Source organism: Zalophus californianus, chromosome 4, assembly GCF_009762305.2.
Source record: "Zalophus californianus isolate mZalCal1 chromosome 4, mZalCal1.pri.v2, whole genome shotgun sequence".
In the NCBI taxonomy this organism is placed as follows: domain Eukaryota; kingdom Metazoa; phylum Chordata; class Mammalia; order Carnivora; family Otariidae; genus Zalophus; species Zalophus californianus.
In genome coordinates this window covers 7,757,146-7,782,871 of record NC_045598.1, presented here as the reverse complement: position 1 = coordinate 7,782,871, position 25,726 = coordinate 7,757,146, and the positions used below count along the sequence as shown (strand labels likewise).

The 25,726-nt window shown below is 45.1% G+C and overlaps 1 protein-coding gene across 5 annotated transcripts in view; it reads right to left on the bottom strand.

The window, feature by feature from the left end:
- Window positions 1-25,726, bottom strand: part of PEX14 (peroxisomal biogenesis factor 14) — a 143,880-nt gene that overhangs the window by 13,832 nt on the left and 104,322 nt on the right. For all 5 annotated transcript variants that reach the window (XM_027576086.2, XM_027576075.2, XM_027576096.2 and 2 more), the window contains one exon: window positions 13,401-13,529. In XM_027576086.2, the coding sequence (XP_027431887.1) occupies window positions 13,401-13,529 (129 nt within the window). The remainder of the gene's footprint in view (window positions 1-13,400; window positions 13,530-25,726) is intronic.

The following is a 25,726-nucleotide window of genomic DNA, read 5'->3' as shown; positions in this document are numbered from 1 at the left end:
ATATGTATTATTTTTCTTCTCATACACCCTACCTCTCATCCTGCTTTTTTCCCCACAGCTGCGTAATAGTCCATTTAAGCCATTCCCCACTGATTTCCGGCCTCTTACTATTTCACACAGTGCTGCCCCCAAGGGCCATGTACACATGTCATCTCACATATACGTGTGAGGATGGCTCCTAGGAGCCTGGGTCAGAGGTACATGCGATTAGCAATTCAGAAAGATATTTTCAAATAGTCCTCCACGGGAGCTGAACCAGGCTGCTCCCACCAGCCACATCCCAGAGTGCCTACTTCCTCACGGCCACCAACACTGCGCATTCACCACACCCGCACTGCTGCCCACACGAAAGCAGAAAAGACTACTTCACGCCCGCTTTCATTTGCATGAATCTTACCGTGAGTGAGGACTGAGCATCTCTGCACTGCGTGTCCTTTTTGGCATATTGCATATGATCCCTACTCTCCTATTCAATTTCTTTATTAATTTCCTCATCAATTTATAGAAATTTCTTATATAGCTGAATGCGGCTTTCAGGAGGCAGAGGTGACAGTGATGGAGGAGCCTGGAAAATGAGCCCTCTGTCTATGACAGAAGTTGCAAAAATCTGGAACGCCTGGGTGGCTCAGTCAGTGAAGCGTCTGCCTTCGGCTCAGGTCATGATCCCAGGGTCCTGGGATGGAGCCCCGTGTTGGGCTCCTTGCTCAGCAGGAAGCCTGCTTCTCCCTCTGCCACTCGCCCTGCTTGTGCACGGGCACTCTCTCTCTCTCAAATAAATCAATAAAATCTTTTTAAAAAATTGCAAAAATCCTTCCTGGTATATTTTTCTTTTGACTCTGCTTATGGTGTCTCCTGACATGTAGCATACCCATGTTTATATAAATGTATCTGTCTACTCTCGCATGGGCTCTGGGGTCATCCCCACTCCCTCCCAGGGTTGTGCAGTGACACTCAGGGTCACAGAAGCTGTCTCCAGAACGGAGCTCCGCTGGGGCGCCTGGGTGGCTCAGTCAGTTAAGCGGCCGACTCTTGATTTCAGCTCAGGTCACCATCTCAGGGTCCTGGGATGGAGCCCTGTGTTGGGCTCCGTGCTGAGTGTGGAGCCTGCTTGGGATTCTCTCTGTCTCTCCCCCTCTGGGACTCCCCCTGCTCCCTCACTTAAAAAGAAAGAAAGAAAGGAGTCCCGCTGCTCTGCTGTAGTGAATATCCCCGTCCAACAAGCGTCTACGTGGCTAAGCAGCTGCGGCTCATTAAATCGAAAGCTCTGAGACCACTGACATAGATGGACCCTTCACCCTGGGCTGGAGGAGCCAGGAGGCTCTGAGTTCCGGGCAACCTTCTCATTTGTCTCGTTCCAAGCCCACTCTGCTCTGAGTGCCTGGATGCAATATCCAACATCCAGCACAAGCTCGTTTTTAGGGGGAAAAGTGGAGATAGAGTCACCTTATCACTCTTCAAGAGAGTCACTGGTCAGGAGGGCTTTCGTCCACACCCGGAACATCCATCTGTGCTGTCAAAGTCCTCAGAGAGAGCACCTTTAAGATAGGCACATGTCCAGAATACTGTATTCACCACAGACTTCTCAAATCCCCACTCTGTACCTTGCAAGAAAACAGCTGCACCTGGGCAAGGAACTGGACCAGAACCCAAAGTTTGCCTGGCTCTTTCTTTCCCGAAAACGTATGCAGTCTTGAGAAGCTCAGCCTCTCATTCTGGGCACTGGAGCTGGAAGGCTGAACAGGTGATGACAGTTCAAGGGTCCACGAACCAGAACCCCCGTGACAGCTGCAGCTGCCTTTCCAGAGCTCTGACCTCTCAAGCACCAAGCAACACCTGTGGCTCCCTGCTGGCCGCACCCTTCAGCCCCCGCACCGCGACTCGTTCCTGACATGCTCGCGTTAAGAACATTTTATTGCCCCTTGGTTTTCATTATTAATGAAAAGGGACCAGAATGATCTTTCCTAAAGTTCAGAGAGTCTATAAAGACAAGAAGCTGAAATGCCATTTTACTCGTTTTGGAGATGTGTGATACAATTCTGTCTTGTGGCAAAATGAAAAAAGAGAGAAACTTAGATGGAGGGAACTCTGACCCACTGCACGCCTTTCAAAGGGTAACAGACCAGGGCTACTGAGAAAGCACTCGGCGTGATCCCAAACTGGCTCAAAGCCCCAGCCATGGCCACGTGGAGTCCTCTCTGCCGCCCACCCTGGGGCCAATCTACCCCAAAGCCAGTGCAGACCCCCCCGAGGGCATGGGGAGCAGGGCACCGGGTCCCCACGCTCCCCGAAGGTCCAGAATTTTACAGGCAAGGGCAGAAAATGGGGTCAGTCACCTTTCTGCTCTCTCGGAAGAAAGGGGAGTGGAATGAATGAGCTTTTTAAAAGCTTCAGAGCCTCCAGTCTGGAAGCAGATGCCCGCCTGCGTACAAAGCAGACAACGAAGCCTGAGATCAGAGATCCTGGTTCCACACCACCAACCCAATGGCTCCCAAGGACGTTTTTCTCTTCTCATCAAGCACAGGCCACTTGACTGAAGGCGGCAGAGCTTTGCTACGTTGGAAGAACGGAGGAACAATGATCTGTTTACTGTCACTCAGATTCAAATGGTCCACAGCACTTCCCCAACGGGCCCGACCAGCTAACGAGCTGAATGGCCCAGAACTTTACCAAGACTTCATCACAGGCATCTCACAAAGAATGATGAGACGGTCAGTGGTGGCAGCAGGTGTCCCCCCGCACAGCCCAGCATGCTGGCGCTGCCCCGCTGCCTCAGGCAGCAACGAGGTCCGAGGACAAATCACTGCAGGAAGAAGAGCACAGGGCTCTTCGAAACTCAACGCCTTCTTTCACCTCTCGAAGGACTCTGTCAACTAGCCTGAGCTCGGACAGTCTCCAAAGAGGTCCTCCTGCCCAAAGGCGAATCCAAAGCATACGGTGGCCCTGTCAGGGGCAGGAGAGATGCATCCCTGTGACTCCTTAACCATTCCGTGAACACAACTAAACCAACCTGACTCCATTCCTTTAGTCAAACCTCCACTGAACAAAAAATTCTCACCTAGCAGGCAAGAACAAACATCAAATAACACGTGTGGGGCTGGGAATCCCACACACAACACAGCAATGTTGAACCTGAAGTCCCCAAGTCATGAACCTCCACTCACTGATACTGTGGAAATCCCACAATCCACAATCCAGTAAAAGGTCATCAACAGTACAGAGCTGGAAACGTCACAGAATCGTCCTGCTGAGATAGTCTGAGGTGCTTGCTAATGACGGGGAGAAACTATCAAGTCCTCGGGGAGGCCGACAGCTTGAGCACAGGGCAAGGTCCCCTCCACGCTCCGCAAGGCTGGGGCTATGACGCCACACGGTGCCCTGTCTAGCTGCTCAAATCATCCCAACAAGCCACCCTGAAAATTAAGTAAGACAGGCTCTTCCACAGTGAGGTCCTGGAATCAAGCCAGTCTGCCAACCCCGTGCTTGCTATAGCACAGAGTGGCGGGGCGAGCGGCACACAGACCAGCGACCTGCTGAAGGGTTATTACGGGCAGAGCTGCAGGGGCCTGGCCACTGTGCGGGGCCCACTGAGGCACATGGCTGAGCGTGGCTGGCGGCTGGAAGGACACACCAACCAGAGAGCAGAAACTAGAAGCACTTGGGCAGCTGTGAGGCAAAGATACCACTGTCACCCCACAGTGGTCACATCTGAAAATTCAAGGTCTGTCTTCACATGAACATCCTGTGAAAGACAATCCTTCCACTTCTCACGAGCTGCTATGCTATCGCTGGTGTCATCTTTAGGCAGGAAGGACACGGACAGTCATATCTATACCCTCACTCACAGATTAAAATATATGAGCTCTAATTAAACTGTAAGAACTCAGAAGAGCCCAGGAATAGGCCCAGGTGTATGTAATCTAGGGATTTTTTTGATGAAGAGGCCCAGGTAATTCTATGGGGAAAGGATAATCTGTGTAACAACTGTGCTGGGACAAGTGGAGAGCCACAGGGGACGAAACTGAATCTTGACCCTCACCTTGGGTCATACACAAGCGTGAACCCAAAACGGACCACATGCCGAAGCCAAAAAGCAAAAACTCTAAAGATGCCGTAAGAAAACAGAAAACAGAGAAGAAAATCTTTGGGGTGGGCAAAGACATCTTAAAATTCAAAAAGAATGAGCCATAAAAGGGGGGAAAAAGAATAAAATGGACATAATCAAAAGCTTAAACTGGGGCTTTTCAAAAGACACTGCCAAGGAAACAAAAAGGCAAGTCATAGGAGGGGGAGGGAATATCTGCAAAACATATATCTGATAAAGAGCTACATCCATACAACTCAATAAAATGACACGATTTAGAAAAAAGTGTGAGAAAATTGGAAGAGATGCTCCATGAAAGACCTATGCATGGCCAATAAGCACATGAAAATATCATTAGTCATTAGAGAGATACAAATTAAAAGTACAATGATTACATACACATTTCTAGAATGGCTAAACTTAAAAACTGAGAATACCAAGTGCAGATAAGGATGTGGAGCAACTGAAATTCTCCTACATTGCTGACGGGAATGTAAAATGGTGCATCCGCTTTGTAAACCAGTTTTATAATTTCTTACAAAGTCAAACATACACCTAACGTGTGGCTAAGGCAATCTACTCCCAGGTATGAGACTAAGAGAGAAGGAAGCATACATGCACACAAAGGCTTGCACTTGCACACGAATGTTCACGGCAGCATTCTTCATAAGAGCCCCAAACTGGAAACCCAAACAACTATCTATGGTCAATGGACAAACTGTGGTATATCCAAAGAGTGGAGTAACAGGAGTTAGCAAACTATGCCCACTTGGCTAAGCCCCACCTCGGCGAGCTTTTATTCAGAATAGTTTTTGTATTTTTAAAGCAATGTGGGGGAGGGGGACACGTCACAGAAACGTGTATTTGTGTGTGTGTGTGTGTAATATGAACGGTATATATATCTCAACATGGATCTGTCTAAAAGAATTACGTTCGTCGGTAAAGAAACCAGACACAAAAGACTACATGCTACATGATGCCGTTTACATGAAAAGTTCTGAAAGGCGGAACTTTCGTGATCCAAAGTAGACTGCTGGTTGAAAGGAACCTGATGTTGAGAAGAGCGCTCGTGCAAGGGGCACAAAGATGCTTTTTGGGCTTGTGGGAATTTTCTATATTGTAATTGTAGTGTTGCTTACATGAGCTATAATTCATGAACTCACCAAACTATACACTTAAAATTGATTCTTTTTTTACAGGTTTATTTATTTATTTGTTTGCTTATTTATTTAATGGGGGGGAGAAGGAGAAAGCGTGCACACGCGCACACCAGGGGAGGGGCAGGGGGAGAGGGAGAAGCAGACTCCCTGCTGAGCAGGGAGGCCAACACAGGGTTCGATCCCAGGACCCCGACATCATGACCTGAGCCAAAGACAGACGCTTCACCAACTGAGTCACCCAGTTGCCCCTAAAATTGATTAACCTTACTGTGTATAAATTATACTTCAAAAAAGCTGACTAAAAAGAAAAACGAAGAAAAATCCAGAAATATAACTGCCATATGACCTAGAAATTTAACTCCTAGAGGTCTATGCAAGAGGACTGAAAACATATATCCACTTCAGATTTGCACACAAATGTTCTTAGCAGTGTGATTCAGGTCAACCAAAACTAGAGATAATCTAAATGTCTGTCAGCTGGTGACCCACTAGACACAAGATGGTACACGCCCATACAATGGGTGCTCTTCAGCAATAAAAAGGAAGTGCTGCTATATGCCACCACACAGAAGAACTTCAAAAATACTGTGCTCACTGAAAGAAGGCAGGCACAAGGGACCACCTATAGTATGATTCCATTTACCTGAAATGTCCAGAAAAGGTAAATTTATAGTGACAAAGTAGATTAGTGCTTGCCTGGGGTGGGAGGTGAGATTCTCGGTAAATGGGCACAGAGCATCTTATTTGGGGGAATGAAAATGCTAACACTGATTATAAGTGCATCACTCAAAAAGATACTGAAAGTTAGGAACTGTACATTTGAAACGGATGAGTGTTATGATATGTAAAATGTACTTCAGTAGCTTTGTTTAAAAAAATTTTTTTAAAGAGTCTAGAAACAGAGCCATGCATATATTTATATAAACAATTGATTTTTGATAGAAGGACAGGTAACTCAACGGGGACAGGAGAATCTTTTGTACATACAGTGCTGGCACAACCGGACATCCAGACAAGCAAAACTGAACCTTGACCTTCACATTGCACCATACATAAAAATTAACTAAAAATGAATCACAGATCTCAACATTAAAGCAAACACTCTAAAACTTCTAGAAGAAAAAAGTAGAAAACCTCTCTAACCTTGGGGGAAGTAAAGTCTTCACAGACAGGACACCAAAACCGTAAGTTGTAAAAACAAAAACAAAAACCAAACAAAACAAAACAAAAAACAAAAAAAGAAACCCAGATAGGACACCAAAACCATGAACTGTAAAAACAAAAACGAAAACAAAAAACAATAAAAGAAGAAACCCAAAGACAAATGGACATCATCAATTTTAAAATCTTTTGCAAAAGGCAGTGTCAAGGAAAAGAAAAAGGTAGCCACGGGCCAGGAGGAAATACTAACAAACACACATCTGACAAAGCACGTGAATCCAGAAGATGTAAAGAACTCTTCCAACTCAAGAAGACAATTAAAAATAGGCAAAAGATGGGAACAGCCACTTCACAAAAGAAGGTGTGTGCAAATGCACAAAAAGCATGTAAAATGACGCTCAACATGATTAGCCAACCTGGAAATGTAAACTCAAACCACTATAAGATACCACTGTATAGGCATGAAAATTGCTGGCGTTAAAAAAGACCGAGAACACCAACAGCAGTGACCACGACTCTCACACGTTGCTGATGGGGATGTGAAATGGTACGACTGCTTTGAAAACCAGTTTGGCAGTTTCTTATCGAGATAGATATGCACTTAACATATGAGCCAGCAACTCCAATCCTAGGCATTTACCCAAGAGATATAAAAATGTACAGACTTGTACACGAACATTCACAAGAGCTTTGAGCGTCCTAGCTCAGAACTGGAAACAGCCCACAACCCCTCCACCGGTGAATGGACAAATGTGGTACATCTCTACCATGGAATACCGCTCAGTAATAAAAAGGAAGGAACCCCTGCTATGCACAGCGACTCGGATAAAGCTCAAAAACATTATGCTAAGCATAAGACCAGACGAGAGAGTACATACTGTATGATTCCATTTATATAAAACCCCAGGAAAGAGAAGTCTAGTCAGAAGCAATGGAAGGCAGACCAAGGGTTGCCCCAGAGCCAGGCTGGCAGGGAACAGGGCACAAGGGAACGTTCTGGGGTACTGCAAATGTTCTCCAATGTGGTGATGCCCACATGGGAGTATACTCCTGCCAAAACTCAAAATCACACAAATAAAATAGGTCTGTTTTATTTTAGGTAAATTATACCTCAATAAAATCGATTTAGGGGAAAAAAAAACTCAGAATTTTTAAAACAAAGAGAAAAGGTAAAGGGAGCCAGCAGTGATTGAGAACAATACCCAGCAGTGTGGGCTCTAGGTTCTCTCTCTGCTCAGTTAGCAGCTGACACCAAGGGGAAAAGCAAGACCTGAGAATGCAAATTCAACTTTTTAAAGTATCCCCTGCAACTTCTGACACATACAAAAGAATATAACATTTATATAAGTTATAAAGCATGATAATAAAATCAGTAATCCTAAACCCACCTACCGTACCAGCTAGATCTTTCCAAATACCACTGAAACTAGCCATGCGTTCCTCTCCACCCAAGGGAAGCTATCATCCTGAAGTTAGTGTTTATTCCAACTCAAACCTTCTGTGGGATATGAAAAGCTGGGAACATGCCCCACCAGGACCAGGACTGCACTTCTCAGCCTCCTGTGCAGATGGGTGTGGCCGTGTGACGGGGTTCCAGCCAGGGGGCAGAAAGTGAAAGTGATGCGGGCAATTTCCAGGAGGTGTCCTTAGAAGGCTGGTCCTCCCTCCTGTCCCTCCCCTCTTGCTGGCTGGACAGGAGATGGGACGGCTGGAGGGGTCACACCAAGGCACAGGATGGGTGCTGACCAGGTATCAGGGGTGCAGAGCATAGAGCCCCGACTGCCCATGTTTACAGAAGCAAGAAATATTCTTCCATCTCGTTTAAGCCACTCTTATTTTGGGTTTTCTGTTATTTGTTGGGGAATCTTATAAAATGAACACAGGCTGCACTGTGGGCAAAGATATAATCCTACCTACCACCAACACCAAAGACTCTTTCAATGGCCTAAGAAACCTACGGAATGGATTTCTTCACTTGGTTCTTTCCTGGGACACTTGCCCTCCTCAGTATCTACAAATGGCATTTATGCAGCTCCCACAGGGCAGCACAATTGAGAGTAGCACAAAGCAAACAAAACAGACAGGGTGCTAGCTCTTGAAAAGCTACTATTCTAAACCAGTCACATGGACAAAAGAAAAAAGACAATTTCCTAAAAATTAGAGAAATGTTTTCTTCAATATATAAACCAGTAACTTCTATGTAAGTAAAAAGTGAGATCTGCCTTCATAAATTCCAAAAGCTCTCATTACATTACATCACGCCAAGCAAGATGGAATGGGTTAGTCTTCACTGTACTCCCCCAAGCACTGGGCTTCCCTCTAAATGGTCAAATGGTGGCCTTCTGAAGGCAAGGCCTGTCCGCTCCCAGAGCCCGCATGGCCAAGCACACATGAGGCCCCACTCATTGGCTCCCTGGGAAGCTCCCCCTGCATGGTGGTATTACAGGACAGCCTTTCAATTCCTAAGCACATTCCCACCACCATCTATCCATTCAACAAGCATTTCTAGAGCACCTAAGTCAGAGCCTTGGGTTATAGATTTAAAAAAAAAAAGAAAAAAAGCCTCTAATTCAAGGAATTCCAATGTAATAGAAAAGACAAGTGAATAAACATTTAAGGGTAGTATGGCAGAGAACAGGGGACTGGGCAGGCCAAGGAGAACCTCCGTCCCACTGGAACGGAGGCATCTGGGAGAGTCCCGGGAGGAGCTGACGGCTGTCCCCAACCCTGAGGGACAGCAACGCGCCGGCCGGGCAAAGAAGTGGGGAAGGCGCTCCGGGCAGAGCATCCGGGACAGCTGCCTCACACACTCCCAGAACATCTTCCCTACCTCTCCGTGCAGCATCTTCTCAGATGATACAAATAATCTTAATATTAGTCTAAGAATTATATGGTCAAATAGGTAATATAGCCTCAAAAATGATTAGATGACACATTTTGAAGTAAAAAAAATCAATGTGCTTTTGACTGTCCTCCATTAGGGTGATGGCCTGGCTGCCACCTCCCTCTCCAGGCCTCTCTTCTGGCCCTGCCATCCCAGGCTCCAGCCACTGAACATCGCATGGTGTCATGTCCATATGCCTTTGCCTTAGCCTGGCTGCTCTTGTCCATCTTGGTTGGTCAAAAAACTGACCATGTCCGCAACCACCCCCCCCAATCCGGTTAAACATCTCCTACTGTCTGATGTGTCCCTTTGCCTCGTCTGTGCCACTGGCTTCACCTGGACCTACTTCATAGGCACCACTATCTGCTTAACTGCCTTTCCTACTCGACAGGAAAAACTGGAGAGAACAACTAGGCCTTATTAATCTTTTCACCACAGGGGTCTAGCACAGTGCCTGGCCCATAGCAGGAATAAAATAAATGCTTGCTCAGTGAATGAAGATAATTACGGGTAAGTATATGTTGCTCAACAGGGCTATGAAGAAGCACAGTGAGAAAGAACCCACAGTCTCAGGATTTCTAATCAAACTTTGGTCAAAGCCTTTCAATAACCTCACACATGTACGTCCCAAATGAAGCTATAAAGGTCAACCTTTAAAAGACCTAAGTTAGGTATTAAAGACAGTGAGGGAAAATATTTAAGCCTAACAAAAAAATATTATCCTACAAAATTTATAATGGCCCTGCCTAAATCCCAAAGCTACCTTGCTTCTTGTTTCTTTGGGAGGAAATAAAGAAAATCAGCTTGCAACAAATCAATCAAGCAAGCATTTATCAGAACTTCATGTTCAGGACTGGGTAGGTGCTGCGGATATACACACACACTGATTCCTGATTCAAAGTCGAACAAAAAGAAAGCAAAACGAGAAGCAGAGAACGTCAGATTTCCTCTCGAATCCCAGCCTGACTTTCCTCTGAGCCCTGACAACACTGGCTTATTCTCACACCAGGTGACATCAAGCTTCCCCTCAGTGTCAACCTCCTACAGCTTTCACAAAGCCTTCTCTGACTTCTCTAGCCCACATTAATTTTTCTCTTTTCTGTATTCTTATGGAATTTCTTGTCTGTATAATTAATTTTGGCATTAAATCACACTGTATTCTTATGGAATTTCTTGTCTGTATAATTAATTTTGGCATTAAATCACACAAATATAATGTCTTATATTATTATCCTTTTCTTACGAGTTTATCTTTTCTCTCCCAGAGAGCCTATAAGATTTTTAAGGATCACGTTTTGTATCTCTGACGATACTGTACTAAGCACACAGTAAGTAGATGCTCAATAAACACGGATGGATAGACCTGGTACCTTTCTGGCAGGTGTCCAAGTTCTCTTTGCTGACACAGGCATTTACTACCATCTCAAGGTCAAACACATTCACCAAAGAGCAGAGATACCAAAAGAGGCACAGAGTGGGACATCTCCCACCAAAGCAGAAAGGCCAGCGAGTCCAGAGGTGATAATCCAAGACCACCGGGCTCCATGGCGGGGGTCTTGAAAAAACTTACCCCTCCCTGAGACATGAGCACCTGGGGCAGAGCCCAGAGAATCCCATTTTCTAGGCTTGGGTTCAGAGAAGGACTATCTGTCCTTAAAGAGCCAAGACATGGGAAGGAAAGGGCTCTAGATATAAAATGGCAGGAGCACACATGAGTGGAGGCCATAAATCCCTCCCAGGACGCAGACAATGCCTCAGTGATAAGCATGCAGATTGCACACCTAGTTCAGAAACTCCCCTGAGTTTGCTTGTAATTAAAGGGGTTAGAAAGGTAAAAAAAAATATATAAACCCAATTAATCATTTAAATATTTAAAGTCAGATTTTTTCCTCACTCCAGGATTAGTATATTTCATAATGCCAGCAGCAGACAGCCCTGGTTTTTACTGGGGTTCATTTTAGAGCATGTTTAAACTAGTCAGATTGAGTGATGCTTCCAGCAACTAATCGCATGTCAAATAAAAGATATTTTATGTAATAAATTACCGCTACAAGTAATTCAAATGTCATTTATCAGTTTTATTATCAGTCAGGCAAAGTCTTGTTTCTCTATATTAATCAAAATCAAGCTTTTTTTTTTCTTTTTGAGCAGTTTTGACACCTCTTGGCAAAAGTACAGAAGTGAAGAGGTAGAGTCACCCCGGGAGCTGAAAAGAGCAGTGTAACAGTACAAGAGGAATGAAGCTCAACAATGACAAGTAGAAACTTCAGGGATTTAAAATTGCCATTACCATTGTTTTTATACTAGTGTCAAAGCAGGAAGGAGTCTGTCTCTAAGAAGATGTATTTTATTTTTAGGGCTGGGAGACTCTTAAAAATACTCCTACCTAAATACCTAAACGTGCTATGCTTCTTCTCAGAGAGACCTGGACAGAAGAATCTAGATGACGGCATTGTCCCCCTCCCCGACTTCTCTCACCTCTTTCAGAAAGACCAACAGTTTAACCCTTTGTGCCTACCATAAAGTAGGCAAGCGCGTGATGTTTTAGGCCAACTTTGTGACCAACCAGAACAATTTGTTCTGAGCAAGAAGTTTCCAAATAGCCAAGAGACCTGTTTGGTTTTAAGCCATGGAGGAAACAGCTGGACCAGAACAGATGTGCATCTTAGAAAATTCTGCACCCCAGCTGCCACTGCCTGTCCTCAACAAATCCCATTAAATGGCTGGGCCCAGGGACACAACTAAAGAAAAAGTGTGGAGACCTAGCCTTTGGATAGAAGGAAAGACGGAGAGTATGTTTAGTGACCCAAAACAAACACAATGGATCGGAAAGAATGCCGGCCAGGAAGGAGACGTGAGTCCCAGCCTGACAAGTAGTTGCTACTGACTCAGTAGCTCCAATACAAGGCTTACCCCTGAGCACCATTTCTTGGGTCTCAGAGGTCAGGGGACGCCAATGGTTTGTGAGACAAGGTGACCACAGATGAGGTGAACTTGAATTTGTGCTACCTGGCCTCACCCATTCAGCCTTATCCAGAAAGCAAAAGAAAGGAGATATCTAACTGAGATCTGTGACACCATAACCCACTGCCCGGCCCCCCGCACTGTCTAAGCCAGTGAGGAGGACAGCAAAGCAAGAGCCAGAAGGTAGCTGCAGACCACGTGGTGGGGGTCAAAACAAACCTGGCATTTTGTTATGCCTTCCAAAATCTGACATCTAGCACTGTTTTAAATTAACATGTTTTGAAAAAAATAAACCTTCTAAGATAGACAATTACAGAAAAGGCATTTTGAAAGACAACAGATCCAACAGATCCAAGGCTGAGTTATGTTAAAGACATGAAACTTGAGCTATCTTCCAACACTTTGAAGTGAATTTTAATCTTTTTAGACTTTTTATAAGTGACTTAAAGAAGGGGTTCTGGTTGTATTTTGGAGACTGTACATTTATTACTAGTTTGAAGAACAGTTATTCCTCAAACAGCTTCACTTAAAACCAACATGGGTCCTGTTCTCATATAATTAAAAGCTAATTCAAAAAAGGACCTTTACATTTAATCTGAAATTCTCTAACAGACTGTCACCAAATAAATATACGTGGTATAGCCAGGACAAGGAAGGAAAGAAGGAAAAAAGGAAGGAAGGAAGGAAGGAGAGAAAGGTGATGGGAGAGGCCACCCCAAATCTACTAATATTAACTTTAAAAAATAAAATTAGGAGAGGAGTCATTTCAGTGAGCAAACGAGAATGCGGTCATGAATCAGACATTCATGTTCTTCATGAAAGAGTGACATGCAAAAGCATGATGTAAGAAAATAGAAACAGAACCAAGAAATACTTTTATAGATTCTTACTTGTAACCAAAATATTTCAAACAACACAATACACTCGTTTATTCTGGTCCCTCGTCTCTTCTTAAACCTTTGTCACATACTTAAAAGTTTGTCTAGGAGAGGATTTGGGTGTGGCACATTCTTTTGGAAAAACCCAAGAGCTGTCTACTAATCCCGGTTTCTCCCGGCTTGCTGAGTCTGGGAGTTGGGAGGCACTGCTCTTTGGCCGGAATCCTGAACCCCAGTCAAGGTTAAAGCAGGAGTTTGAGCTGGTGACTTACTGTACGGCTGAGAAATGAGGTGAGGGGGCTGGACAGGAACCACCTGTGTGCCTGGGCCCAAGGACGAAGGCTCATCGGCAGCCGTGCCCGACTGCTGGAAAGCCAAATCAATCTCTTCATCTGTCAGCCCTGGGGGGAGAAGAGGACATAATTGCAGGTGAATACCTTTTGCCACTGTCCCTGGCCGCAATGAAATCTTCATTGAGAAAAGACCCTGAGAGCCCACAGAGTGCCTAGCATCCTGGTAAGTTTCCTCCCCGATTTCGGATTCTCTGGAACCTCTCTCAGTTGCAATTTAACCTTAAGCGACAGAATATTAGCCTCCACACTGCTTCCAAATGTGGCTCATTCAATTTCCTTAATTTATCCTTGAGTTTATTGCTGCTTTTGAAGTCGCTCCGTACTGCAATTCTCCGTTCTTCCCCCGAAAACAGATACCATCAACTGCAAATGTGACTCATTTTAATCTGTAATGGTGTTAAAAAAAAGAGGGGGAAAAACTAACAATAATGCATGAAAACAGACAGGGAAACAAAAAACTAATTATTGGGTGAGACGACTAATTAGTCTCGATCGTTTCCGAAGACGGGAATAATTTGCTTTATTTTATGACAAATGCAGAAATAAAAAGAAAAATCAGGACTGACTGTGATTAGTATGAATGGGATACAGAATGTAAAGAAGAAAATAAAACAAGAAAACAGATCAAAACAAGGCCAGGCCCAAACTTTCAGATGGTTATTGCTCCAGCCTAGCATAGGCTGCTGGTATCGCCTTTGGCAAGCTCTTCTGCCTCCCTTTGTTTCAATCCTCCCCACACTAGAGCGCACTGCGCTCAGGACAGCCCGGAAGAGAAGGGCGCCATCTGCAGTGGCTGCAGCGCGTGGAGAGGATTTGCCCATGGGAGAGTAGCAGGCCGGGGAGGGCCCGAGGAGACCCCATTTCCAGTGGGCACACGGCTGCAGCCCACCGGGGCCGCTGGCCCTGTGGCAAGAGGACGAGGATGCCAACCAACCCAAAGAACAGGAACGAGGTGTGGCACACAGGTGTGAGAAACACTTGCCCACAGGTCCGAGAAGTGGGTACAGTGGGTATGAAAGTGCTCGGGCCGCCGACAGTGGGAGCGGCAGTGAGGAGGTCACTGCTAGGTCTGCAGAGACCCCTCCGGCCAGCCCGTGCCGTTCCAGGAATCCCAGTATCCAGTGCAGCTGCCACGGAAAGCCTTTTAAATGGGGGCTGAGAGCTTTTCCCCATCTGGTCAGCAGCTCTCCATTAGGGGCCCAAGGCACGGCGTATTTGCCCCTGGGGGTAGATGAAGTTCAAGGAGCTTCTGAGGATCAGCATCTTCCAGAGCACGGGGCCGCCCGCTCTGTGCCGAGGGGCTAACAGATGGGGCGCATTACTGCTCCGAAGCACAGTACCACCCAACACCACACTTGCGTGTAGCTGGTGGAGCGCCTCTGCCACTTTTCAGGCCCCACCGCCAAGCGGTCAGGGAGAAGGCCTGCACTACTCTAAACGGCCCTGGACCCTCCCTACGCTGAACAGATGAGGGCTGTCCCCCCTTTGAAACCGCAGCCTTGCCCCTTCCCCCTCCGCACACAGGGGAGCCAGCCAGTGGTGGGCAAGGCTGCCCCTCAGTGAAGCCTGACTGCTGCTGCGGGGTGGGGGGGGCAGCGCATCCCACTCTCAGCGCACCAAATGGGCAGATGAAAAGGCTGGTGCTGAGCACCTTCAAATACAAAAGCCACCTCTGAGTATGCGGGGCTGTACTGGGCCGTTCCTCCTCCCAAATTCCCTAGCTTGCCCCAAAGGCCTCCCGACAGAAACAGGGGCAGGACAGATGGACAGGTACCCCGAGCGTGTGCCTCTCGGGCTCCATCCAGCTTGGGAGTGACGGCTGGCCAACTTCCAAAGAGAAAGGGGAACCCCTTTCAGAGTTCTCGGAGGAAAGACCCGGTTTTAACCAGTTCGTCATCCGCCGCGGGAGCAGCAGGCGCACGTGCGGCGTCAGCAGGGGCGGATGGTCACTGGTACACTGCGGCCTTTCATAAACCTGGTGGTTCGTGTGCCTTGTCAGCCGCTGGCTGCAAATGAGGATAATTTTCCCAAAAGGAGCATTCAGTTGCTTTCTCATTTTCCCTTTTGGCTCTTTCAAATATAAACAAGTACGATAATGTTTAACGCTGGGGAAATATACAGTAAGTCACGGACTATGCCGCGGCCCTGAGAGCCAGAGCTGGTTAAAGGGACAACACTCCCTGCCCGCTGCTCTGCCCTCTGGCCCGGAGCTTTTACGAAGCCTATTTTCCTAATAAAACATGTTCCTTGCGTTATTGCAGCCGAGCCCACTACTGAGGCCGTGGTTTAAAGGGCATCAGCACTTCCTTCCAAGCTCTTGTTTTTCAGAGACCTTATCATTTGATGCTCTAAATTTACATTGGCTGGAATTCTGATATCCCCAGTCCTCCGGAGAGTCAGGATTTTGATTTAGTTACATAAAATGAATCACTTTTCTTCTTGTAAAAAAAAAAAAAAAAAAGCATTTTCATGATCTCACTGAATAATATAATTTCATAGCTGGACCACGATCCCAGCCACTGCGTTCATTTAACAGATAAAGAACAACAACTAAGGCCCGCGAAAGGTGAAAACATGCCTCAGATCCCATGAGGCAGGGCATGGTGCTGCCAGCTCGACAACCCACGGCTCTCCATCTGCCGCCTGGTGACTGCCCCTCTAGCACAGAAACAACAAATAGCACATTCTGAAATCACGTCTTAAGTCTTCAAGCTTGTGAGAGGTTGAGAGAAGCGCTAAATGGTCTCTCAGCCCCAGCTGGCACCCCATCTACAGGTGAGGGCTGATGAATGGCGTTTGGGGGCCAGACCAAAACAGCACAGAATCCAAACACCCAGATCCTATCTACAAGTGACACAGGGACAACTTTTTGAACAACTCCAGAATGACAAGGGTAGTGTTCCCACCTCGTTCTAATATTCTAACTCCCAATAAATCCAAAGGCCTCTCACAGATCTTAGAGCCCTCTTCCTCAGAGTGCCCCCAGCTTGGGGTGCACTGGCCAGCCAGATTCAGTGTTCTCTCAACTCAGGTTGATCCATCTGGGACTCATGGAGACTCAGCGGGAAGGGGTGTCATCTCCTTCAGAACACAACAGTTACCTACGCAGTCATGGGCTCCGTAGACGAACTGACCCTGCCTTCAGGGAAGAGGGACAGTCACAGGACCCACACACAGGATATCCAGGCTTCCTTACCCTCCCCCCCCCCCCACAGACGGCAGAGAGCTTAGATTGAGACCTTGCAGAATCCCAAAGGTTAAAAGAAATAATAAAGGAAACCGCCAACTGGAAGTGAATTATATTTGGCTGTGAAAGCAGAGGCATAGGCTATATTATAAAAGGCATCTCTTTGCGTTGTTTACCATCACCCTGACTAATGCAGACCTTTTTGTTGTTGTTGTTTTAAATAATCTCATGCAAATTAGACACACACACTTCCTTCCAGTTGATTGCTATCTGCAAGGAATAATCTAACCGCAGAGGGACCAAGCAAGGGCTGAGCAGAGCAGAGACGAGGGCAAAGGGTGTTGCCTGCCATGGAGTCTTCCTTCAGCCACCACCTTTGGAAGAATTAGCCAATTTCAATAAAGCCCAAGAGTTTCTTTTAGTTGGGGTATCAGTTTGCATTATGTGATATCACTAGCGCTTTGCATTTAGATTCTTTCGGTAACGTCAACCTTTGCCACTTGCCAATTCCAAGAGCTACCCGCCTTGGTCTGTGATAATTAAAACGTTATCATTGGGGTGCCTGGGTGGCTCAGATGGTTGAGCGTCTGCCTTCGGCTCAGGTCATGATCCCAGGGTCCTGGGATCGAGCCCCGCGTCCGGCTCCTGGCTCAGTGGGGAGCCTGCTTCTCCCTTTCCCTCTGACTCTCCCCCTGCTCATGCTCTCTCTCTCTCTCTGTATCTCTGTCTCGAATGAATAAATAAAAGCTTAAAAAAAAAAAAACGTTATCATTCACAGAGAGTAAAACCAAGAAAGTCCTGCTCAGTTATTCCAACCACTCACTAGCTTTAGCCAAAAGGAGGAGAAAGGAGTGAGGGCACCGGTCCAATGTGAGGAGGCCGGAACACCTGTCTCTGAGAGGCAGTGTCATTTCACCTTTAAGATCACAGGTGCCTGGAGGTGCCTGGGTGGCTCAGTCGGTTAAGCGGCTGCTTTCAGCTCAAGTCATGATCCCAGGGTCCTGCGATGGAGCCCCACGTCCAGCTCCCTGCTCAGCGGGGAATCTGCTTCTTTCTCTCTCTCTCTCAAATAAATAAAATCTTTAAAAAGGAAAAAAAAAAAAAAAGGACCACAGCCGCCTGACTGGCAAAACTGAGAGCTCTCAAGTCCCACCGTGCAAACGAAGGTCCCGAGCGCCCGGAATCAGAGTGGAGTCCTGGCTCTCTGAGTTCTCTGGACTCTACTTCCAGAACCAGTGCCCTTTACAAGGAGACGGCCGCGGCCCTGTGCAGAAGCCGCCCAGGAGATTTCTTTTCCAACACTTTCCCCAGGCTGGGATTCTTTTAAAGAACAGAGCAAGCAAGTTACAAGCTATTGATTAATAAAGCCCCTTGTTACTGCTGTGGGCAACTCAAGTGAACGGCCTCCTCCGGGCTGCCACGTTTGTATCCCCTAGAAGATACACAGATTTGTTTTCTTTTTCTAAAGGTTTCGATTCAAATGCAAACAAAACCAAACTGGTTGACTTTGTGAGCCGCAGCTGGGAGCTGGGACCTGGGAGCTCGACGCTGCAGGTCCTTTCCCACGGACTCAGACAAAACTGGGCACCGGGCACCGGGAAGAGCTGACTTTTAACTGCGGGACTGGCTGTGCAAGGGCTTCTCAGAATAAGTCACCTCGCTGCTGTCCCCAGTGCCCGCTGAGCACTGCCACGGGGCCTGGCCCTATGCAGGTGAAGCAGAAAGACAGGTGACAGCAGACAGCAGCATTCCCTGCATCTTGCAGGTCAAACAGGTCAAACAACAGCCAGGACAGCGGGGTTAGGAATAGTTTGGAAATAAGCAAAGTAATGAACACCCGACGGCACCTTCCAGCCGGGCCTGAGTTTTATAATAAAAATGTCAAGTCTGGCTGGGATTGGGGAAGAGGGCCAGAGGGCCAGCAGCAAAGGGCGGCAGCTGCAGGCTGGCCACTGGGGCCACCTTCCTCCCACATCACAGTCCCTCCATGTACAGGGTTTGGGTGATTCATCTGGGACGTGCGAAGACTGTGCGGGGGTCACCTCCCTGAGAACACAACTAGTTATCTCCCCATGCACACTCTGAGAGGAGATGAGGCAGAGAAGACAGCTGGCTAAAAATACTCCCCAAATTAAAAGAAAAATCAACTCTCTCAGAAAAGGCTGGGGGGGGGGGGAGGGAAAAAAGTATTTTTTATTTTATTTTATTAACATTTTGTTGGAACAGTAGAGTACAATAAGGACTCTCAGAGCCTCTAAAAGTCGTTGGATGACCTGTAGACCCCTATTTCCCAGTGCCTTGTATAAAATTGAATTTTTTAAACATAAATTACACGTAATGACGACACTGTAAAAACTAACAGTAATGGAAAGCTGTGCTGTATTTCATTAGCCTGTATTATTCCGTGCCACCTGATCCAGCCGGGCCTTGTTTATGAGTTAGTGTGTTAGCAGATGCCGATGGAAGCATTTGCTTCGACCTTGCTCTTCTCATTGGGGCATGAAATTACGACGGCAGCACCTTGATATTACAGCCATAAATACAGTAAACTGCAAATTTAAGCCAACGGCTCCTATTGTCTCTGAACATAAAGCTGATCGGTATTTATTTAAAAGGAGAACAAAAAAAATATTATATATCACCTTGTTTATGGGGCCTCCCCCACCCACTTTCTTATCCCCTCCCCCAGCCCCCCAACCTGTCTAATTCACTTGGTTAAAATATTAAGCAAATAAGCCAAGTGCTTTCTCCTCTACTGATTAACTATTCTCAAGCGGTGAAAACAGTTTTTGAGAAAACTAGTTCCAAATATCATTAGCCCCTGAAAGAGTTTTTATAAAAACTGATCTGATAATAGGGCTGGTCCCCACCATCCTGATACTAATATGTAAATTCAGGAACAAGACATGAGACTTTCCTGTCTCCTTAAATGAGGAAAGTTCAAACAATAGGAGAAAAGCTGCTGATGATGCCCTGAAATTGAATGTCCTCTCAGTACCCTTCTAAAAATCGTTAGGTAGAAATGCTATTTCAAAAAGCAGCAAAACACTGCCTCCTGCCACCTAAGGAAAGAAAGAAAGATACCTAACCAAGAATATAATTCTCATCTCAACACAGGGAGCCGGGGACCTCTCATTAAAATCTGCACCAACCCCCTCCTTATCCCAGTGAACCATAAAGACAATATATCCTTTAAATACATTAAATGTGCAAGAAAAATAAACACAAAGACAAAAGGACACTGGATACCACCCAGCCACGTCTCCTAGTATAAATCACTGAGTAAAAAGCCAGTGCAAAATGTATTGCACTCTTAGCTTTGAGACGGAGGAACCAGGCAGCCTTGCTCAGCTGTCAGTCTGAAAAGAGAAGGCAGTCTGTTCTCCTGATGTTGGTGGAAGAGGATCCCTCTGCATCTCAGAGAGGCAGCCGAGAGATGTAAAAACTCAGCCAAGTCCAAGTTTGGAGATTTCTAACAGTTGGTGGTGAAAACACCAGCACACCAGCAGGCAGGCTCTGCAGCCACTACCAGCAAAGCCCGCAAGACTGTCTGAGCCGTGAATTACATGCAAGTTTCGGGGAGCAATTGCATTCCAAATCAGACAGGCTGGGGCCCCGGGGCCCAGTGCTCAGTAGCATCAATGGCCAGGATCACTAAGTTTTGTACATTTACTTCGGATACGTTATTCCACAGGCAGACGTACTCCCTTGGAGCCCTAAATTACTTCAGCCACACCAGTCACCGAGCTTAGCTCCTTCCGCATAAGGAGGAAACTTCCCTATAAAATTTATTGAGCTTCTCTGGGGAGTAGTATAACTGGTGAACAAGACAGAAGTGAGCTGCCCCTCCGTGTAACACAAATTGAGATCTCTCATATGAAAGACTGGGAGGGTTTCCAATCAGCATCCATGATGTCTATTTTTAGATCTATAGTCTAAAGGTTTTTTTTTCTTTTAATCCCTCTCTGCTAAATTAAAAACAAAAACAAAGAGGAGTTGATTTTGTTATTTGATCATCAATTCCAGAGGATTAATAGCACGGCAAATATTGTCGCCGGCTGCTGTGGACAGCAGTATCTAAGCCAGCAGGTCCTTGGCAACAGGCTGAGAAGTCAGCCCTGCCACTGTGCGCTGAACAAGTCCTGGGGAAGGAACTGTGTCTTTAAAGACCGGAGGGTATGATAATCAGGAATCATAGCTATGTGAATGCCAAGGGCCAGGTAAGCCAAAGGTATGTTTGTGCATATGCAGAAAAGCCAAATTAATAAGCACTTTTAACTATACTTGAAACCTGCTCCTGTTTTAGAAGAGGCAGAGAAGTGTATTTAAAAAAAAAAAAATTTTTTTTTTTTTTTTCACCTTTGACAACCAAACCAAGAAATTCAGATCTGGAAGAAAAGCTGAAGCTCATCTGGTCGATCTCCTATTCTTTTCCTTTCCTTTTTCTTCTGTTTTAAAAGTCGAGAGAAAAGGACACAGAGAGGGACAGTGACTCACCCACAGCCCCTGGTGAGCCCCAGAGGCAGAACCAGATTCTCAACACTGAGTTCTTTTTACAGGGTGGCCAGTGGGGGGCTGGGGGGGTCAAGCAAGAGCAGCCGGACATGCGTGCTCCCCTCTACTATCTGACACAGCTAGGACATTTTTAATAAGCAAACTCTTAGAATCAATTGCCTCGAAAAAGAAGAAAAACAAAAGAATATATATGGAGCATAGGGTGAAAACAAGGGAAAGGGTATACAGAAACTCTATGTTAAAAAAAAGAACATATGTATCTACACACATGCAAACACATCTATTTAGTTGTGTGTGGGCATAAAATAGAGAGAGATGACACAGGTAACACTGGTTACAGACAGAGAGGGGACTGGCAGCTGGGGACAGAGACTGAAGGCAGACTTTACACTGTCTACCCTTGGGAACTGTATTCCATGTGAATATATTTCCAATGCAAAAGGATAAATTACTTTTTAAGAATAAAGAGAATATCTGGAAGGGGAGAAAAAAAAAAAACCCAAAAGCCTGAATCCTGAGCAAAATCACTTAAAAATGTTTATCCCCATTTTCTGGAGGGAAAAACCAAGACAGAAAAAGAGCCCAGAAAACTGGGATTAGATCGATTACCACATTTTCTAATTTCTTGCTTAACCCATTGTGGCTGTAACCACAGCAGCCAAGTACAAGGTGGCTTGCTTTCTTTCTTTTTTTTAATGTGTGTTTTTAAAAGGCAGGCATCTGTTCTATTTTGACACATCCTGGCCGCCCAAATGTTTCTTTCAGCTCTAAATATTTGCTTCACCAATGGAAATGTTTCCATCACTGCAACAAAACAAACATTTGCTTTGGGATGGTAGGGACAGCCATACGCTGTTTCATATGTTAGTGATCTGGGAGACAACTCACCACGGGCCCCAGATCAAGGCGGAGATTTCTGTTCCTTAAGAAGAGCACTGGTGTAAGAGCTCAGTGTACCAAGACACACTTCAGTCACTCAGCTGAGTGCTGGGACGGTTCAGTGTTCATTTGGGGTTTTCTTTAGCATCCTGAATCTTAAGTATATGATCAGAAGGTCTATTATTCGGCATTCAACTTACTTCCTAAAGTTTTAAATTACCATGGAACTACCAAATCTTTTTAAAGTCCTCATATTTATCTGATATTAACACATTAAAACATGCTGTGTCTTAATAGGTCAATACCGTACGTAAATTATTTTGTCACCACCTATTTGTGTAGCTCAAATGACTTTGGTATTGGTTACCATCATCAACATTACTAGTGTACAGATAAATATTTAGTACTCAACCAAATCCATAAATGTTTGAGTGCTTATTTTGCTAGGCAATGTGAGAGCCAAGACCTCATCTTCCCTACCTGTTAAATGGCAGCCTCCCTAAGACCTCCTCCCCTCAATTTCTTATGTTGAAAGAGTATTTTGTCTGTCTTCTATTTATAATATAATACATGTAATATTGTATAATATACAAACATAAGATCTACAATACATAGACATATCTATCTACTGACAGTAAAAATAGCACGTCACTTGCAGAAAACACGGAACATAAAGAAAAGCAGGGAAAGTAAAAATCATTCACATTTCCACTCTCCACCTAGAAATAACAGCCAAAATTTATAAAGCCCAAGTGTCAAAGAATAATTTAAGGAGCTTTTTATATTTTTAACTGTTTGAATGCCAAACAGGCGCAGGGCCGCCAAGGGGTGCAACGGCAGGGCCCCATGTCACTGTGCCTGTGGCACCTCGTGGGCCTGTGCAGCATGTAACCCACGCGGCGAGAGGTGACCAGGGGTGGCCCTTTGGCTCCCAATTTACAGATAAGGAAGCTGAGCTACAGGGACAGTAAGCAGTCTGTCTCAGGTCCTAGTGCCTGCAGGTGGGGACAGGCAGGAATCCCCACGACTCCAGACAACACAGCACAGTATTCCAAACCTCTTGTTCATGTTGAAAGGAGACACGGACATCCTGCTCTCACTTCTGGCATATCATTCAGATGTGTTGGTAAAGTTATTAAGATGGAATTTTTTCAAAATAAAAATGACTTTTTTGGCATCAGAATAGCCCAAAGCTGGCAAAGGAGTGCCAACTGAGAAGTTTGCTGTGGAAGTACAAACCGAGAAGCTTCTAGAAGATAATTCCGCACTCTATCTCAAGAGTATTAAAAATGTTCAGGGGCGCCTGGGTCGCTCAGTCAGTTGAGTGTCCGACTCTTGGTTTCGGCTCAGGTCACGATCTCAGGGTCTTGAGACAGAGCCCCGTGTTGGGCTCTATGCTCAGCATGGCATCTGCTTAAGATTCCTTTTCTCCCTCTGCCTCTGCCCCTCACCCCCCAAAGTAAATAAAATCTTAAAAATAAAAATAATGTTCATAACCCTTTGACTCAATAATTTTACTTCTAGGAAATCATAAAATATACAGTATAAGACTAATGTACAAAGATGGTTTTAAGAAAAGCAAAACATTTAAACAACGTAAATGTCCAAAGAGGACTGATTAGACAAATTAGGACACATTTCAGTAATGTGATATTATTCAACTGTGCACATGCTCATGAACAATTTCTGATGGCATGGGAAAATGCTTTTGATACATTAAGACATAAAAAGCAGATGTTGCATTCATAGCTTGATCTTAATTACATTTTAAAAAAGAACAAAAGGAAGCAGGAGAGTTGCATCATTTTTAACTTAATCTGAATCCAACTTACACATCTTCAGAAGAGAGAAGGGAAATTAACACTACAAGCAGTGGTGAGGGCCCACCATTCCATTCAAGGAGTGTTGTGTTTGCAAGCAGGCGTGACACAGGACGTCTGAATTTGCTGTCTGCTCATCAACTCATTCCCATGCGCTCTACAGTCTGAGCATCCTGCCATGGGGAACTTTTCCCCCATATATCTTGGCACCCATATGCAAAGCCAACCATGTCATCTGGTGTTGAACCAAAGATCTGCTTCAATGGGAAGAAAAATGTTGCCATGCCAGACCTACTGAGAAGCGATACAGCAGTATCCTGCAAAACACCTTTCTATGGGATTTTTAACAATTGTTTTAAAAATATTTAACAGATATATTTCCATAGTACAAGTCTGTATTCTAAAGATACAAAAGGGTATACAGTGAAAAGCTGTCTCCCTCCCACTCCTGCCACCTGACCATGCAGTTAGATCTCCCAGAGACAACCACTGCTACTAGTTTCTTATATGCCTTCTAGAGATAGTCTATGAACACGAAAGTGCTCTTCTATATCCATATAATACACATTTTATATATTAGTGTATATATGCATAAGTATATCTTTTGTATAAATAATAGCATGGTGTAAACACTATTCTACAAGTTGCTATTTTTAATTAGTGCATCTTGGAGAGTATTCCTTATTAGTATCTGCAGCGCCCTCTCATGCTACTTAGTAACTATAAGGTATTCCATTTTGTGGACATACCATAATCCATTTAACTTGTCCCCTATTGCACATATATTACAAAGCCCCAAAACAAGTCCTTGTATGTACCATTCATACATGTGCAAGGTGCCCCTGGGTCTCCCAGGCTCAGATATGTGCAGTTCTAATTTTGATAAACATAGATTAACCCTCCTGAGAGTGGTTTCCATTTACTTCCCACCAGCGTGCGTGTGTTGTTGTGCGTTCCAGAGTTGTGCTTCCACAACTCTGCCTGCATGATGCTATCAAGCTTTTTCTTTGTCATCCTGAAAAGTAAAAGAATGGCCTCATTGTAGTTTTAAGTAAACTTTTGTTGGCGTTCAACATACATATAGAAGAGCACCCATTTTAAGCCGACGGTCTGAGGTATTTTCACACAGTGAAAATCTCCATGTAGCTACCACCCAGATTAAAAAATAATAATAATAAAACAACAGCCTGTGGGAGGAGCCCTCATGTGTCCTTCCCGTCACCACTGAACTTCTACTACCACAGATGAAATGCGCCTATTTTTGAACTATATAAAAATGGAATGATTCCGAAAGCATTCTTTCACAGAGGACTTCTTTTGCTCAACATCACACTTGTGTGATGCGCCTACACTGGTGTGTGTTGCCGTGGTTCATTCCCTCTGACTGCCATATAGTATTATCACACAGGACAAGCATGAACTACAACATATCTGCTTGTTCCACAGCAATGCTGCTAATCACATTTTGACACACAGACTTCGGAGGGGACCTGCTGGATCACGTGGGGTGTGCATATTCTCAGCTGAACGGACACTGTCAAGTTTCCAAAGTGGTCAGGCCAATTTACACTCACACCAAGAATGTGGGAGAGTTCTAGCTGTTCTACATCCAGCACCAAAGTTCAGGGTTTTTCCATTTTGGCCATTCTGGTGGGTGTGAAGTGATTATCTTGTTCCGAATTTAATTTGCATTTCTCTGATGATTAATGAGGTTGAACTGTCTTTTTGCATATTTAGTGTCTTTACTGGGTACAGTGTCATATACACGTATGTGTAGATATACACTATTTATATACGGATGCATAAATATGGTAAGTTTGTTAACTGTGTTGTTGAAAACTTGA